Source organism: Accipiter gentilis, chromosome 19 (genome assembly GCF_929443795.1).
Source record: "Accipiter gentilis chromosome 19, bAccGen1.1, whole genome shotgun sequence".
NCBI classification, from domain to species: Eukaryota; Metazoa; Chordata; class Aves; order Accipitriformes; family Accipitridae; genus Astur; species Astur gentilis.
Window position 1 is genome coordinate 9,207,641 of NC_064898.1, and position 18,755 is coordinate 9,226,395.

The following is an 18,755-nucleotide window of genomic DNA, read 5'->3' on the forward strand; positions in this document are numbered from 1 at the left end:
GGCCTACAGCCTGCTTTCTGCTGCCAGCTATCCTCAAAGTCCTCCAGGCACAGCCAGGACGTGAGCACCACTGAGAAGAAATGACTAATGCTAGCAGCTATTCAGAAAGATGAACAAACAATAAATTGGGGTGAAACAAGGGAAAATACTTTTTTTTATGCCTGGGAAAATATTCTTTGCTGTAGGTAACCGTAGAAAGCAAAGAGGAAGAAGTGATTATGTGGAAAGAAAACTTCAATGCTGAAATCAAGCAAAAGCAAATTTCTCAGAGGTTTTTGGATACAACCATCCCTGTTATCCCTCATGCAGAGCAGCTAAGACACCAGTGACTTTGTATCAGCCACAATTACTCTACTGAGCTGCACTTCATTTTTTGTTTTATATTTATGACCGTCCCGTGAAATTTTGTAGAGTATTGTGAGAATATGAGTTTTTACTCCAATAACTCTTTGGTACCACTCAGAAATGAACATTGCAACTTTACTGGTCAATATGAAAATGTACACCATGGCTGATATAATGCTACAGTCTGGAATCTGTATATTTACAATACTTTATGCAGGGAGCTGAGTGGCATTTCAGCCAAGAAAGCTCCTGGTTGCGATCATTCCCACTTGACAACAGCAACAACTAGCAGGCAAAATGATACCCACTCCACATGGATCAGTATATAGGCCAGAAAAAAAATCAGTTTTATAATGGAAATCCTTCCACGATGTCATTTAGGTATTAATTTAGCAGCAGGACGCTATTATTCCCTAACATAGTATTTATTTTACCGCCGTACTTTATAGTGTTCCAAGCCCTGAGTAAAAGAAGCTTTCAGTAACCAGCCCGCTCTGATTGTTAGCCTTTTGGTGCAGCTCTCTGGAAGAGTGAATCCCTGTTATCCTCATTGCCATGCACATAATTCATTAGCTAACGCTCACGTGCCAATTACACATCAATCCATGTACGCCAATTAAGCAATAAAGCAATCAAAGCCACAGGCTGGCAAGTCAAGCTCACCTTCGTTCTCGCAGTCTCCAAGACACGGAGGTTAAAGAAATAACTTTTTGGGTTGGGTTAGGCGGCAGATGAAGACATGGCTGAAAATACGCGTACCCCTCGCTGAGTGCGGTTCTGTCTACAGCGAGCGGCGACTGCTCCGAAATGCAGGGTGGCCTCCCCAGATCGGAGGGGATGGACGCAAGGGGAGATGGGGATGGGGTGCGCTGTGTCGTGGGGTGGCCGGGGTGGCTTGGGGGGGTGACACAGCACCAGCAGCTCTCTGCTTTCAGAGGGCTTGAAAGGGGGGGGGCAGACAGGCAGGGGCTGCAATATTCTGGCATATCTTGGTTATTCATCAGGTTAATGAGTCTGCAAGTGACCTTGATCTGCTGGGCGGTGTGAGGAGCTGGAGTTTAAGAGACGGGCTTATATGTTACAACTTAGAGAGCTGACATTAATCCTTCAGGTCAAGACTTACGAGGCACAGGAGCAGCTCCTACGCCCTGCAAAACACCACGTCACCTAGCAAAGCACCCACCAAATTTCCCTGCGAAGGCCTGCAAGGCTGCAGCACAGCTTTGCATCTGCAGTCTGGTCTCCTCCCCTTCACCCAGCGCTGGAAAGGGGGTCTTAAATGAAAGGCATCTTTCTTGTGAGGTAAGGAGCCTTTCACGCGGCTGGAGTGGTCGACGGGGCCTGGCAGCAGATGGGAAGCAGCACGGCTGCTGTGTTTTGGGACCCGTGCGGCGGAGCAGCCAGGGCTCTGGAATTTGCAGTGTAAACTATTCACAAGATGCGGCGGGGGATTTTTATTATCCTGCCAATAGCAACTTTTGAACCAAAGAGAACGGGAAAGCTCTTGCGCTGATGTAATTCAGAGGGTTTCCACTGATAACACTGGAGGTATGCGACCATACATCAACCTCCTTCCCGGCGCCAGCTCCTTCTCAAACACGGTGCTACCCTGGAGTCTTCATTAACATCAGATTATAAACCCCGGTTAAAGAAGTAGGATTTACCAGCATCTTGTTTGTGAATGCAGAGGCGGAAGTTTCCTGGACCATTTTTAGTGGGTTTGCATTCAGGTGGAGGAGAAGGAAAGGTAAGCTAGAAAAGGCCTGGGCTGCTGATGACTTTGTCTCTGAAATAACCCTCCCCCGGCAGCTTTCCACTCTTCCTCATCGATCCGGTGAGGTAACTGTAAAATTATGGCATCCAAATACCATTGCAAAGCATTAAACAAAGCGCAAGGCCAGAATATATTGTAGAAAAAATGGATAATGTGACATCAGCATCAGCTCAACCTTTTGAAACCGGCAGAATTGTTCTGAGGACATAAAAATATGTGCCATTCTGTCATAATGCAAAGCATTAAAAATCCTGCAAAACCTAGACTGTACATTTATATGCATTTTAATTTCAGTTCATTGAAATGGATTTTTTGCTGCCTTGGTTACCAAAACTGGCCTGGTAAGCACATGACTTGGCCAAAACCCATAATTCACTCATTTTTCTTGACAGGCCTCTCAGGATCAACAGTTTCCACTGACCTGTAAGTCTTCGAGCCAACAGCAAGCCTCTTTAGTGCTGAACTAAGCTGTGAACCTTGAACGGCAGCAGAATGAACATGATAGTCCTGTGATTACTATTTCAGGTTTCTTTTTAATAAATGTACAGTGCTCTTCTTGACACTAATTTTAGCCTGTTTTTTTTTATTTTTAATTTTGTGGCCAAGTACACACCCCTACAGCCAAATGTTGTCCCAAGACGATGGTCCCCAGGGCACCTAATTGTGATTATCTATGCTACATGTTTTATTTCTCCTCAGGCCTGCCATTAGCTTATATCCCAATTACATTAAAATAATTGTAAGTTGTTCTTGTATTCAAGTGGTGTGCAAAGTATTGCAATGTGTGGTAATGCTATATTCCTGATACTGTATTTTATCGTGACCAGCTATCCGACCCCATGCCTGAGGGTCTTCTGGAGGGAAAGCCCCCCTGAGAACTAGATCGTCTAAGTGCAATATTTAAAAGCATCTGGGGAAAAAAAAAGTCATGTTCCTTCAACAAACAAGCATGGCTTTCAGTGAAGTCACTTGAACTTGCCTCACATTAATCAGGTTTTTTTCCACATCCTACCCTTGTAATAGTTGTAATTAATGCATACACAATATTTATGTCACTATTTTTAGGTTGAGGGAAGATCCAGTTGTTCCTTTGCCAAGCTGACGCTGCTCCCTGCTCGCAGTGGGGGCCAGGCAAAGCAGTCCGGAGGTATCCCGTCCTCCCCATCCAGGTTGCTGACCCGCTGTGTGCCCACAATGATCTCCATGAGAGCAACCCAGCAAAGCCGATGCTGCCTGGGGCTCTGACACCTCCTTGTCCGCTCTTGCTGCACATGGCATTTCTTGAGTCGGCAGCACCGCAGCTCCGTGGCTCCTCTGCTCCCGCATCTCCTTCCCACCCATTCAGGTCCTCTCCTGCTACTCCTCTGCCCAAAATCCTGTGCATTCACAGCAATGAACTTTTTCATTCTTCCAGCATCCTGAAGGAATTTTTTTTTTTTTCCAAAATAGGTTAACCTTTTTTTCAGATTATTTTTTCCCTACTTTGTGATATAAAAAAGTTTAATTTTTAACAAAGTTTACAAAACAGTTTTTGTTTTGAAGGGTTTGGGAGTTATTACAGTAACAACCCCTTTTTTTTCCTCAAGCTTGAGTCCTAAAATAATTCGAGCTCACAGTTACTCTACGGCTTAGGTTTCCATCCAAATGTATGCACTTTGGTAGTGATCACCTTTCTGTTAATTTAAAAGCAATAACCATTTAGCTTTGCTTGATAACCAGGGCCGGTATCCTGCTGATTCAGGAGAAATGCTGGGTCACAGCTTTCATATTGAGAAATAAGCATGATAGGAATATCTGCTGGAATCTTATCTAAACTTACACTATCCAAATATTTTAATAGCTTTACGTATATTTTCTGGCTTCAACAGTTATAATGACACTTAGGAAATGTGAAACTAATACATTTTTCCTTGCTAAATGGCTTTCTGCATCATGGGGAATAACAAATGTTTTTGTAAAATATTAAGGATGGACTGCCAACTTCCCCGTACCCCTCCCCACAGCTACACCTTTCTTCAGTTAATAAAAAAGCAAAGAAACATTTGTTTCAGAGGTGGGGTGTGAAAGGAAGAGAAACATGTGCATGTCATCCTTACAAACAAAACATATCCTGCTTTGGAAATGATGATTTAGAAAGGAAATGTACCAAACGGAAAGAATTCAGGGAACAAGATTGGTCGGAGGACCAGGAATCATCAACTGCAAGGAAAAGCTGAAGGATTTGGTATTGTTTAGTCTAGAAAAGAGGATTGTGGGGACATAGTGTCCAAATATGTAGAAGATAGCTCTAAGGAGGAAAGAATAAACTCTTTTCATATCCCCTGGGCTTAGGACAAGTTGTCATAGGCTTAACTGAGGAAGAGGTGGTTTCAGTCCGGCATCAGGGAAAACAGTTCTCAATTGTGGGGACAATGCAGAGACAGGCTCACAAGGGAGGCTGCACATCCCCATCACTGCTTATTTCTTAGAACAAGTTATCCAGGAGGCCTTTAGGAAAGACTTAGGTAAAGCTGTTTGATGACAAGGTTAGGTGATCTTCCGAGGTCCTTCCAAAATCTGCTTCTTACCATTACAGTGTTGGAGTCAGCAACAGCTTGGATACACTCTGAAACGATCGCTTTTTCCCTTAAAATGTTACAATGCTGGAAGTAGCACTTGAGAGGCAGAGGGGCTGCCATGGGAGCCTACCAGGGACCTTGGGCACTCCTCTGCAGTGCTCCCGCTGGCCATCCCTTTCTGGCAATTAAACCCTCTTGCATTGCAGCAAAAGCCAAACACCATTTGGAGGTCGACAGTCCTCATTGTCCGCATCAGCCAGAAGACCCAGGAATTTCAGCCCTTGCTGTACTGGGTTTGCATGGCAAAGTTTTGGTAGCAGGGGACGACAGAGGTGGCTTCTGTGAGAAGCTGCTGGAAGCTTCCCCCATGTCCAGCCAAGACGGACCCACTGCTGGCCGAGGCTGAGACCATCAGCAACGGTGGTAGCGCCTCTGGGAGAACAGATTTAAGAAGAGGGGGAGGGGGAAACTGTGCAACTGGGCAACTTCAGCTGGAGAGAGGAGTGAGAAGATGTGAGAAAAACAGCCCTGCAGACACTAAGGTCAGTGCAGAAGGAGGGGGAGGAGATGCTCCAGGCACCGGAATAGAGATTCCCCTGCAGCCCGTGGGGAAGACCACGGTGAGGCAGGCTGTCCCCCTGCAGCCCGGGGAGGTCCACGGTGGAGCAGATCTCCACCTGCAGCCTGGGGAGGACCCCATGCCGGAGCAGGTGGATGCCCCCAAAGATGGCCGTGACTCCATGGAAAAGCCCATGATGTCCCTGAAGGACTGCACCCCGTGGAAGGGACCCACGCTGGAGCAGTTTGTGAAGAACTGCAGCCCGTGGGAAGGACCCACACTGGAGAATTTCATGGAGGACTGTCTCCCATGGGAGGGACCCCATGCTGGAGCAGGGGAAGAGGGTGAGGAGGATGAAGTGGCAGACACGACATGTGATGAACTGACCATAACCCCCATTCCCCATCCCCCTGTGCCACTGAGGAGGAAGAGGTCGAGAAAATCGGGACTGAAGTTGTGCCCAGGGAGAAGGGAGGGTTGGGGGGAAGGTGTTTTAAGATTTGGTTTTATTTCTCATTACCCTAGTCTGGTTTGATTGGCAATAAATTAAATTAATTTTCCCCAAGTCGAGTCTGTTTTGCCTGTGACAGTAATTGGCGAGTGATCTCTCCCTGTCCTTATCTCGACCCACAAGCCTTTCATTCTATTTTCTCTCCCCTGTCCAGCTGAGGAGAGGAGTGATAGAGCGGCTTTGGTGGGCACCCGGCATCCAGCCAGGGTCAACCCACCACACTCGTATAACAGACCATTTAATCTGTAAACCGCTAGCAGTGTGGTTAGAGGCTGAGACAGGCAGAAGAGCCAAGTCCTCGCTCGATGGAGTGCAGTGAAGTTTGGGCTCCCACCTTGGCTTACAGAAGCTGAAGATACGTACATCAGGTTATATTGAGTAATTCAACACTGTGTACAAGAAAAACAGAGCCATTTCCTCTCAGATCCCCAGTCAGCGGGAGGATGTCTAGCTCATTTTTTATTCATCTGAGTCAGTTTTGAAAGCATCCCACTCTTGCAGTGAAAAATGTTGCAGCGTGTTAATGAAAGGACAACTAAAAATCTTGCCCATCATTTTTTTAATGTCTGCCATTCACAGCTTGACAGTCCCACAAACTATTAGGAAAAGGGAGTTCTCTATTGTGAATGGAAAATAGTAAATCCAGGGAGGGATCAGAAGTACAATAGAATCCATCAGTATGTTAAAAACACAAACTGACAAAAAATATGGCCCTCTGGGTTCTTAAACACACGCACAGTAAAAACTGTCTAGGTTGTGAATTAGAGAGAGAGAGAGAAAGCAAAGCCTGAAATGAATCCAGAGCAAGGATGATAATGTGATAACTTTTATGGATGAGTGCATGTTACACTTGAAAGGGTCCTCTATTCATGGGAGCTTCCTTCATGTTTCCTAAAGAGCCAATGTCAACAGTCCACTTTCTGCTTGCAATAAATATCAGTCTATATAAGCAGCCATAAAACAAAGATGCTCTATTCTTAATGCAAACCCAGTAATTTCCCATTCTAGTTACTATAAACATTCCTGTTATGAATGTAAAATTCTCACCAGGCACATATATGCCAACCTGACTCATGTTACCTCATTTATCACTCTATGCCTCAACCCAATGAAATGGGAATTTTGCTGTCTACGTGGCCAATGCTTTGTGGAGCTCCAGGGAGTCTGTCAGCAACACCTGGCTGTAACACAAAAAATAGTACAGGTTATTTATGATCTGTATGCTGATAAACATGCTTCTCAACCATAATTTTGGGGCAAGCATCTGAAAACACCCCCTCATCAAATTTTAGGTAATAGGTCATCTTTTCTCAAGAATATGTTGATAAATAGAAACCAACCCCGATGCTGAGCATCACTGTGAGTGCTGTGGACTGTGGGTTTTCTAGGAGTCAAGCAGTGTGATGGGTACAGTGAGATCCAAGAAAGCTCAAGCTTGTACTGAAGAAATGCGTGTCCTGCACATATCTGTACACTTAGTAGATGTTTCCAAAAGTCAACCTCCCTTCTCTTAATGGCACCTGCATTTTGTACTCAGGATTATGCTGCAGATTCAGTTCTGTGTATTTCCATCACTACCCACCCAGCTGAGAGCAAACTATAACGGCTCCAGGCACAAGTGCTTAGATTTAGTTCAGAAATGTTGCTCACAAAGGGAAGAGATTAGGCCTTATCTTAAATGAAATGCTACCCTTTCATGTCTAATACTTAGCTCCTACGTGAGGTCCCTCATGGATAAATATCAAGTTACCGACTTTTAACTTTGCCTCACAATTTGCAATTGAAAGGTTGAACTCCGGACAATGACAGTAAGAAAATCTTCACCGCCGAGAAACCAAAAATAAACAATCATCTTATGAGTGTATTAATGTGAACAAAAGAAATAATGCATAAAAATCAGAAGTAAGATACAGGAAAAACAGAGAAAACGTGAATGGTAGGAAAATTCAAATGTCACATGCTTATGGGCAGTGTTGATATCAGGCCATATGCACGTTGAGCTGCTTATGCCAGCCATATTTGCTCACAAGCATTGTACTGGTTTAACTACACTGATTATAAAATCAAGCTTAATTAAATCAGAGCAACATTTGCATGCAGGAAGCATGCAGCTCTTCAAAGGCAAACTTCCCTTTGATGCGCTGAACTGAATTTCACACGGCATGTGTAATAAGGTTGAAAGAGATACTAAGAATTGGTAGGATCGTTGGTAGGTACCTCTGTAAGGCTGGGTTGTGAAAGTCTTCCTTCATATTTGGGCAGCAGGTATGGCTGTGGGAGGATGGCTGTAGCTGGCCATAGTGGTGATATCACGTGGAGCACCCAAGGCTGACTCTCCCAGTACTTGCACTGTCCCCATTTCTACAGCAGAGTTGTCAGCTGCGGTCCCCATTCAATGTGCACACTTGTCCCTGCTGCTGGAAACATGCCACATGCTGCAAACTTGGACTCCACATTCACATGGGGCCACCCTGTATTTCTGGGATAGAGAGAGTTGGGTAGATCTTTGTTTATTTGACAAGCTTTGGCAGAACTACCCAAGTGAGGTGTTTCTCAGCCTTTATGGACTCTCTGAAGCAGAGCATCTGGCACAAAAGGCCCTGCAAACTTTAGAGCATGGGAAGGGACAGAATGGGGTATTTCCTGTTAATGTGAACCTATCTGCACAAAGCATTAATAATTGCTGTGGCCTGAATCCCAGGACGTTCGTGAATTCCACTTAGCGACTGCTCAGCATTTAACAATTTTATTAGCAAGCTGCTATCAAAACAGAAGGGCAGGGCTTGGTACCTGGGCTTTCTTCTGCCCAGACCCTCTGGGACCACAGAGCATGGAGGATGCTCTCAGCTTACCACAACCTTTTTGGCAAGGAGCAGCAGCAAATACTGTGAAGATGAGCAATGAAGGATTCACACCGTAGGGTAAATACCTGGCCATTAGAGCTCCTGTGCTGAGTTCCAGCATCCATTCCATCCATCCTGTTCTCCTTCTCCAACCTTTCCTTTCAGCTCAGCTTTTCTCCATCTGAGTAGCTCCAATCTGTCCAAGATATGGCCCTATTTTTAGCTGCTCAGAATGCATGAGCAGCATGAGATTCTAGGTATTGGGATATTAAAACAGAAAGTCATTGCATCAGATCTCATTGAAATACAACTGCCTCTGGAGTTTCCAATTCAGATCTACTGCATGGCTTTAATTGCATGAGGCACTTGCAAGGTTTATAAAATTAGTGTTCAGGCAAATATACCCTTTTGGGGCAGATTTGGTAGAGTCACGCTTATTTATTCAGAGCAAGTTAAGTACAGCTCACTCATTTCTAGCCTCACATAGTTCCTTGGATATCATGATTTTCTTGGAAGGGAATGTCTGCTAGTGCTAATGTGTTTGGAAAGCTCATAAAAACTGGAGGTAGCTGCAGCCTGTGTATCTAGCATTTGCTAACAGTTCACTGTGGGTTTCCCTAATATGGCAGATTTACAGGGGTCATATTTCCATCTGGATGGGTTTGCCCATGAATAATTCTCCTCTGTCTTGTGCACGAAAGTGATTTTCCTACAACACCCATATATTTCTTTGTCCCAATCCCCCCTCTGTCTCCCCGGTATTTTTCTTCGCACAACACTGTGGCCAAGGCAACAGAAATAAAATCTTTCTATGAACGTGCATGTTATTTTCTGAGCTTTGTATGTCTTTTTTTAAGGCAAGGCTCAAGCAGGATTGTAGCTGGTGGTAATAATAGTTGGTGCACTTTAAGGATAGTTTGGTGCAATCATATACCTGGGCTTTTCAGTTCAGACCGACATGGGTCAGAAATAGCCAGGCTGATGTCAAAACCCAGACAGCATTGGTGTCATGAGAGGAAGCACCCAGCAGGTGCCCTGCGGCCTGGCCGTTGTCAGAGTGCCTGCTCCGCACTGTGGGGTGGCACAGGGACCGGGCTGATTTTGGCAGCAGCAGCCCCGTCCCTGTGTCTGGCTCTGCACCAGCCCATGCGGGAGTTTCTGCACCCCTGGACAAGGCAGTGAGGGAGAGCCAGTGGTTTATCCATTGGGAATCTCTGCACAGAGGCAGGCTAACAGTTGGGCAGAGGCAGCACTGGGGATGCTGCACAGGCTGCAATCGCATCCTGTCCCCAGCCTCCATCACGCCACCAATTCTCAAGGGTGTATCAAAATCCAAACTAAAATCAATAAACAAAGTCCTGATCTGCCAGAAAGAAACTGCCAGTTAAGCTCCGAACAGTCAGCTCCAAACAGTCCTTTGGGAGAACCTATTTTTCCTGTTTCCCGTTTTTGGCAGTTCTTAGTGGGTTTGTTTATTTATTTTTAGCCTTTGAGATTAATCACCGTAAGGCGTGGGACCCACTCACTGCCAGCGCCACACCAGAGGTCTTTTTACAGGCAGGGTACTCCAGGCTGCCTGCACAGTGCTGCTGTACCCCGCGTGCTCCCTCCACGCCTCCGTCATTCACGCCGCAGCGAGGGGAAGTGCGCCTTGTAAAGCCCTGCTCCCTCCAAGTCACTCCTGCCAGCTCACATCTCCAGCGCTAAACTTCCCGTCCACTTTTCTGGCAGAGCAGGTTAAGGAAAGGTATGGGAAAGTTAGCACCAGGGAAGTACTGCAGCTAACAGAAACCTGATGGCTGTATGTTTGCATAAGCAAACATATTTGTGCTGTGCAGAGAAGAAAGCTTCTCCAGCCTTGCTCACCAAATGGCAAGATTTTAATCTATTTATCTCAGTCAGTAACTGAAAGAGTCAGTATTCAATGAAGAGAAATGTGTTCATGGTAGCAGATAAAAGAACACCTCTAAGCATGTGCGAGCATTTCGGAAAGCTTATGTAACATTTCCTTTGCAAAATAAACATATACTTACAGCCTTGTTTCCAAAATGTCACCAAGAATATCATCACTTGCAAATATTTCTGGGGAGGAAGTTGCCAACTTGCTAAATATATTCCAGGCTTCGAATAGACATTTTGTACTGTTTCCTTTCTACCCTGATAGATCTTTTCTTAGCCCTCTGACAGAAGCTCAGAGACCTGCCTGGGGATGGCATCCCACTGGGTTGGGTGCTGCGCAGTAGTAATCAGAGACTTGTCTCTTGATTTTATAGACGTGGGCGCTGCGCCAGGGGAGGCCTAGGACTCTACTTTTTCTCCACTTGCTGCTAACCCCCCGCAGGACCGGCACGATGGTGGAATGAGGGGAAACAGGGACACAACCAAAAGGACGGCAGTGGAGGGATGGGAGAACCTGCAAGAGCACCAGGACAAGGTCTGCATGGCACGTGGGGCAGGTGCGCGCCACCCAGAGTGACGTGTAACTTGCACCAAGGCGCAGAGGTGCAAAAATTAGCTGACACAATGATTTTCAGAGACTCATGCTTTAAAAATTCAAAAGGTTTTCTATATGCTAGTTTAACTTAGTGATGTATGGTCATCTCTCTGTAAATTAGTGCAGATACCAAGAACGCATCATTTTACACTTCAGCTGTAAAACCTTAGAAATTCAATGAAGAGGAAATGATGCAACCCACGACACGTCAGCATACATAATGCATATAAACCTCTGCCCTGACCATCCATTTCTCTTTCCCAAAGACATTAGGGGCAGCCTGGTGGGCTTTCTGTGATCAGACACACAGGCATGATGTTGCCCAAGAGCTATCTCCCAGTGGTCATAGATGTCTATGGCTTTTTTTTTACTGGTTAGGCATAGAGTAGGGAGGAAAAGTTAACAGCTGGATCCAGAAAACCCCAGTGCTTCTGCCTGAGGAAGCAGAAGCATTCATACTGCATCCCAGGCTTTAATATTTCATCTTTCCTTTACTTACACTCACATGATTTCACTGACTGGCAGAAATGAGGGTGCAAGGAGAGGTCAGGAGCCCACATCAATCTCAACAAAGAGATCACTGAAGCACTATCACATGGACATGCTGGGCCTAAATAACCTATCCAGGTGGGTACAGAACACGGAACCAAATTCACCATTTACTGCTATTTCAGTTGTATATGGCAAAAGCAGCTGCCACCACGTTATGGAAGCGGCACATACATTTCTGCTTCCAGGAGGCGAACCAGCCTGGCTTCTCCAGATGAAAAGTAACCTTGTTAAAGCTGGATCAATTCCCAATCCAGTTCATCACAGGGAGGTAAAAACCCTTCTCGCAGAAGGAAAGTGGTAGGTATGGAAAGCTGCACGTGAGATGGCAGGATCTTTTTCTGCTTTTTTTTGTGATCAACATGGGAGAAAATGCACGTAGAGCCTGTGACGGCTGGAAAGGCTGGAGATAAAAACATCCCTCTCAAAGTGTGGGAAGGCAGGATTAGAAAGAACCTCCTGGGTGATCAGGAGTAGCCCCCTGCTATTGAAGACACCATATTTAATGAGGGTATACGGTAACATAGAAACACAACAGCCGTATCAAACCACCGCCGCCCTTTCGCTCCTGGGCGGCGGGGCTCGCTCCTCCACAGCCTCCTCTTCTCACCACCAGTCCGCCTCCTTCCCTTCTCCAGCCGAGATGTAGTTATGGCCTACTTACACCCATCTGTTCTTGGGCCAGCGTCGTCCCTGAGCTTAACTAGCGGTTCCTCCTCCTTCGTGTTCACGGCTTTACGGAGCACAACGGCACCCCCTCAGCCTCCCCTGGGCTGCCTCAGCGGACTTCCTTGGAGCTTGCGCCGCCATGGCCGCCTCTCCCTCGCTCCAGGGACCCCTGCGCCTCTACCCGCACCCAACCCACGGCGTGCTCTTCCGAGGCGCACCATCCCTCAGGAGGGGCTCTGGGGAAGACCCCGTCTGGCCCCGACCCGCCTTCGGAGGGAGGTGGTGGGGGAGGATAGCTCTGGGGCAGTGCCGACGCCCACCCCGCTCCGGGGACCCCGCACCACCACCACCACCACCACCACCACCCCCCCCCCCCGCTCCCGGGGCCGCGCAGCCGCTCCCCGCCGCCTCCGCGTCCCCGCGGGTCCCGCCGCGCGCGGATCCCGCCTCTGCAGAGCGCGCAGGCGCAGGGGAAGGGCGCGCGCCCCCTCCCCGGCACGAGCGCACTCCCCCCCCGACTCCAGGCGGCGGCGCATGCGCGCCGCCTTCCGTCTCCCCCTTCCCCCCACCTGCTCCCATACCGCCTTCTCCACAAGAACGGGGCGCGAAGCTGCGGGGGGGAGGGGCGTGGTCTCGCCAGGGGCGTGGCCCGCGGGTGGGGGCGTGGCCCCGGGGGGCGTGGCGCGGCGCGGCGCGCCCTGTCCATGGTGCGGGCGGCGGCGGCGGCGGCGGCGGCGGCGGCGGCGTCGCGGGTGTCCCCGCGGCGGGAGGGCGGCGGCGCGGGGCTGCATGGACGTGATGTCCCCGCAACAGGAGCACCTCGGGCCGGGCCGCTCGTCCTCGGTGAGCGGCGAGAGCAGGGTCTTCGCCGCCGCCGACAGCAAGAAGGTGAGGCCGACCCCGGGAGACCCCGCGAGAAAGCGCCCCTCGGCCCCCGCCCCCGTCCTGGACCCCCCCCTCCCCGCCTTCCGCGGGTCAGCGCGTCCCCGCCGGACAAACCCCCGGCCCCGCCGCCCCGGGCCCTGCGCCGCCGCCGCCAGGGCAGCGGTCTGGGCGGCACGCCGCCGTCGAGACCGGGGCCGGGGGGAGCTGCCGGGGGAGCTGGGGCTGGGGCTGACCGCGGGAAGGGCTTGCTGCCACCGGTGGCCCGGGGAGCGGGGGGCGCGGCGGTGCCCGGCCGGAGCTCGGGGGGGCTCTGCCGGGTGGATAGCCCCGGGGACCTAAGGGGGGCTGCTGCTCAGCTGTCCCGGGAGCGAAGGGAGGCTGCTGCCTGGCTGTCCGGGGTAGGTAAGGAGCGCTGCTGCATAGACGTCCCGCGGAGGTAGGGGAGGGTTTGCTGGGTGGCGTTCGGTGGAGCCAAGGGGCTTTGCTGCAGGGATTTCCCGGCGAGCTGGGGAGGGGGGGGTTTGTTGCATGCATGTGCTGGAGAGATAAGGGGGTTTGCTGCATGGATATCCTGGGGAGACCTGAAGGGGGGCTGTGCTGCATGGATGTCCGGAGGTTTTGCCAGGTGGGTGTCAGAGGGAGCTGGGGGGAGGTTTGCAGAACGATTATCCAGGGGATCTGAGAGGGATCTGCTGCGTGCGTGTCCGGGGAGAGAGGGGGAAGGGTTTGCTAGAGCTGAGGGGGTTTGCTGGCTGCTCTTGCACGTGCTTTGTACAAGAGAAACGTAAAAGCACCTTCCCGAAGAAGCGCCTTACGCTCTCCAAGTACATCACAATTGATAGCAGAAGAGCGTCATCCCATCTTCAAAACCGGTTGTAAAATCTGCTTGAAGTCTTGAATTGCTTTTCAGCATCTGACACGATCAAGTGTAAAATGCTCACTTCTGTGTACAGCCAAGTACTTGTTTCTGCCTTATACTTGGCTGTAATGAACGAGCTGTAACAACCACATTCTTCCCACTGTGTAAAACAGGAACTCTTTTTTTCTCTTCGGTTTAGCAAGCGCTGTAGTGTTTTTCTACCCAAAGCAGAGCTGGTACCTTCCTGCCTTACCAATTTGGCCTCACAATGATATTTAAATCTATGCATGGCCTTTTCTTTGGAGGTGCACAATACTACTGACTGCCAAGCAGGCTAGAAGGACTAGAATGACTGGCCAGGTTACTGTGTCCTTTACTGAATCTGTCCACCTGGTGACATGAGTTTAGGATGCGTGGTAGTAGAGGCTGAGCTTGTGTCCAGTCCTGCTGCTGAGCGGTGGCTGGGGCTTTGCTGGTCATGGCACAGTGGTGCGGAGAGGAGTCCCGGTCCCTCTCCTCTTGCCAAAGCGTCTCTTTGGGCCTGGGAGCAATGCTTTTCATTTCGATGGGCTGTGTCCGTGTGTACTGTGTCCCACCAAGGCACGTAGCACTCCAGCCTGACAGCAGCGCGGGGGACCTCTTCGCATGGCAGCCGCTGCCAATGGTGAAATTGTTGCCTGGAGAGTGTTTGGCCAAGACTTCTACCATGCTTTGTTGCTGTTAATACCTGATTGGTTTCTGAAGAGGCAGTGTGATACACCTACACAAAGTGGTGGAGTACCTTCTGCTGCCTAGCTGGACAAAGTCATGGAGTAGATACTCATCCTCTCCCAAGTACTGCAATCTAATTTGAGATGGCTAAACGTGCGGCTTTGATTTTTCTTCTATAATTTCTTTCACTTTTGCCGAAGACGAGAGTACCATGTACCTTCCAACCTGGCAGAGCCCTGATGCCAGGTACCCGCCTGAAATGAGAAGGGATGCTCAAATACTGTGAAGATGAACCTTTTTTTCTTACAGGTTCTACATGATTCAGCATTCTGAGGACAAATATTAATGGTAGCACTTGTGTTTCCTATTCCTGCTCCAAAGAGCCCGCAGTCGAAGGAACACAGACCTTGTTTTTGCCAGCACTGACAAGGGAGCGGGGATATTACTTTTTACGGATCTTGGCAGCCCTTTTGGAATTCCTCAGCGTGGAAGCACATGCGGTGGGGGTACAGATGGAAATCCTCCTGCGGAGAAGCAGCTTGAGACCCTGGCTGGGCCATGCAACATATGGCAGCTTTGCACACCACGCACAGCCAACACAGGCAGCCACCAACATCCAGCCAACCTCTCAGCTGCTTGTCCACGGTCGTGGTGCTCCCTTGAGACTACCAGCACACTGTCTCTTTGTACCTGTCTGGGGAAGAAGATTCCTGCCTTTATGTGTGTGCAGCAGTGGGGTAGTCCTAATTTTGCCTGAAGCTGGATGTCAGTGACAGTTTGAATATTTTGTCACTACTTGGGTCCTGTGGACTCTATATATACCTCTATTCTGTCTTCCACTCAGTGCCAAAGCATCGTATTTTTTTACAATACAAAAGGTCTTTCTTACTACCAGGGAAATTACACTGCTTCTATTGGTTACATACAGTTAAATGGAAGAATGTGTTGGCAAGAAATCAGTTTTGATACTGGTGACACAGCATGTCAAGTTGAACAATTTTGTTGCAGATATGTGTTTAATATCAACTATTTTACTTTCTGGCACAAATAGCCCCACATGCTAAGTAACCACTGAACCTTTCTTCCTTTTTATTATCGTGACTATACCTTTCTCAAATTAAATTTATTTAGCTGAGTTTTGCTACATTGTTCTGTGGTTGTCTGAACTCCTACTTCATCTTCTGCTTGGCTGAAGGATCACATGCTTGATCACATCATAGGACCAAGAGACAGAAATTGTCTAGGACTTTTTTTCATGTATTTTGTGTGACGATTCAAGCTATTTTCCTGGAAACATTTAATTTTCTTGACATGCAAAGTGGTTTGAACTGCTAACCTACCTCACAGACACTGGGAGGTTCTACCTGTTAAATGCTTAGAAGGCATTCAAAACACCCTGATAAAAGGTGACACTGAAGTGCAGCGTTTTGTTAATGCTTTTGGAAAATTCTGGACCAGATTCCCTCCTTTGCTGGACTTACTGGAGTCACTGGACTATGTGTGGCTGACCTACAGAGAAGTTTTGTACTGACTGTTTAGTTTAGTAACCAATACCAGTAAATTGATGCAACTCCGAAGTGGATTGAAGTAACATGAGTAAGAGTGATTATACTGATAGAGCTTATTTCTACAAATTTATCAAAACAAACTATGCAGCAGAGACGTCTTTTATGCCAGTGTAACTGTGTCAGCAGTAGCAGCTGCAGTCATTTAGCCGTATTTATAAGTTCCTGGTGTTTTACTTCTCTCTTCTTAGAGGGGCTAGATTCCAACCAACCCTGAGTATTTTACATAAGACAATATTTGGTAACACAAGGAGTCACTCTTAGGATTTTTTGCTGCCTCCTTGAAGATTTCAAGTAACTACTTACCATGTTTTGGAGGCTCAGCAATTTTTAATATTTACTCATACAACGTGTGCAGAAAATTAACCATTTTGCACCCTAAGCAAAATAGTATTTATGGTTTGAGACTTGAAATATGGTATCACATTACCATAAAAATGTGTTTCTTTGTGATTCTGATCACAAGTACAGCAACAGTGTACTGGATAAAAATTCAAGCAAATTAACAGCATTGGAAGAGTAAAGGTAGTCATACATAATCTTCATCCCTTTACTTGTCTGACTCTGCAAAGATGAATCAAGTATGTATTTGCCATTATATTTGATGATAACTTGATCTCATACCCTTATATATAAGTTTTTTAACATAAAGCTCCTTAAGCAGAGATTTCTTCTTCTTGCAAGTCTCTGTCCTGTTTACTATGATCCTGGCTGAGGATCTGGTGAGTTGCTTCCATAATCACACCTGGTAGTGCTGGGAATCTCGGCTGTCCAGGAACACTCTGGCATTGTTTAGTGAAGTGATGGACAATTCCTGTCATCCCACAGACATATGCTGTAGCAGTTTTTTCTCTGATGAAGACTGAAAAAGCCCCTATTTTAATGAAGTCATCTGCACAGTTGGTCCTTAGGTTGAAATCACCTTGGCAGGCTGTGCTGGCTTACAATAACTTGCTTTTGTGATGTACCTCCTGATGGTGCTTTAATTATGAACTAGCGTTAGCAATCCTTCCTCTCTCTGTCCGTGAGAAAAACTGAAAATTATGCATAAAACAATGTGTTCTAGTTCTTGAGTTTCCTAGTCTTGTTTTGGGTTTTTTTTGTCCCTCACGGTGGCAGTAGGAAAGAGAGGGAGTTGGCAGGTCATGTGGAATCTAATACCCATGAACTGCATATATCAAATTATTGCTTGTTTACTTAATGCTGCTTGTAGTATCCATGTGGAGTGGGGGGAATCTCCTCTCTCTGTCATCTGTAAACCGCTCCTGCGAAAGCCTTTCTGTACCGAAACTGGGACAGAATCATGTCCATGTGTTAACCTTCCTGCTTTGTGTCAGGCTTGAAAGGAAACTTTGGGCTTCATCAAAACCACCACAACCAGAGTCGCTGGTCTGAGCACTGTGGGCGCTGTGGACCCATAAGCTAACTATTTGGCCCTCCTCTCCTCCACATTTTTAGTAATCTTCCGCACCTCCAGCTTTTGACGTAGATGGGTGAGATCTTTTGAACACATCCATATCAGTGTTTCCAAAGATTTGTATCCTTTGGGAGGTAGTTGGTAGAACATCTTTTGCTCCTAGTTTCTTTCATCCATTTTTCTTTCTACTCTGAGATGGCCTTTAGTCTCTCTCTGTGCTCTGTGCTCTAGCAGCTGCTGCTCCATGATGATGTGCTTTTGCTTCCACTGTGTCGATAGCTCTTTCCTCTTGTGCCCCTGCAATTGTTTTCTCCTCAGTTATCCATCCAAAAATGGCTTTCTTTTTAGGAAAGTCCTTGTAAGTAAAAGTATTCTGCCAGCATAAACAAAAGCACATAGTTTTGTCACCTGCTCTGCCTTTATGGTAAATGAGCTCTCCGTGGGACCTAGACATCTCTGCTGCCTGAGCCAGCAGTTCAAATGCAGTCATCTTCTCACCCTGTTTATAAGGGCTCAGGAATGTTATAGGTCAGTACAGGGCCATTTCTTGCTCTACCAAAGTATAAGAGATTTTTGTTATTTCTGGTATTTTTAGACAACCATACACTGTAAGTCTAACAAATACTGGGTTATAGCATGTAGGAAAAAATTATTTATTGCCTCTCCTAAGTAGCCCAGTGATACAGGGGAAAGAGTGATGCCCAATGGTCCTGGAAAATTAACTGCTAGGTGCTGAGGATTGTTTGGATTTTTTGATTGTCAGGCAGTTAGTTGAACTTTGCCTTACAGTTTTTGGTAAAGGTTTGTGCTCTGTTCTTTGGTTCATGTCTGGCTAAACCAGAAACGGCGTGCTACAGGTGGGTTTTGTTGCTCAGACAATAAGAACAGAGTCTGCATGGTTGAAATCCCTCATGGTTATTAACTTAGATACTTTTAAAGAGTAGGCTTTGTTAAAATCAGGCTTCCTTTCATCAGAAAAATAAAGCAGTGAGAGGGAGAGCTTAGCCACTTGAGTG

The 18,755-nt window shown here is 47.4% G+C and overlaps 1 protein-coding gene across 1 annotated transcript in view; it reads left to right on the forward strand.

Moving 5' to 3' along the window:
* The first annotated feature begins 13,005 nt into the window (after positions 1 to 13,005).
* The window catches only part of ARHGAP20 (Rho GTPase activating protein 20), a 63,570-nt gene continuing 57,820 nt past the window's right edge, over positions 13,006 to 18,755 (forward strand). Inside the window, exon 1 of the mRNA XM_049822800.1 lies at positions 13,006 to 13,190. Within this exon, the coding sequence (XP_049678757.1) occupies positions 13,092 to 13,190 (99 nt within the window). The 5' untranslated portion in view covers positions 13,006 to 13,091. The remainder of the gene's footprint in view (positions 13,191 to 18,755) is intronic.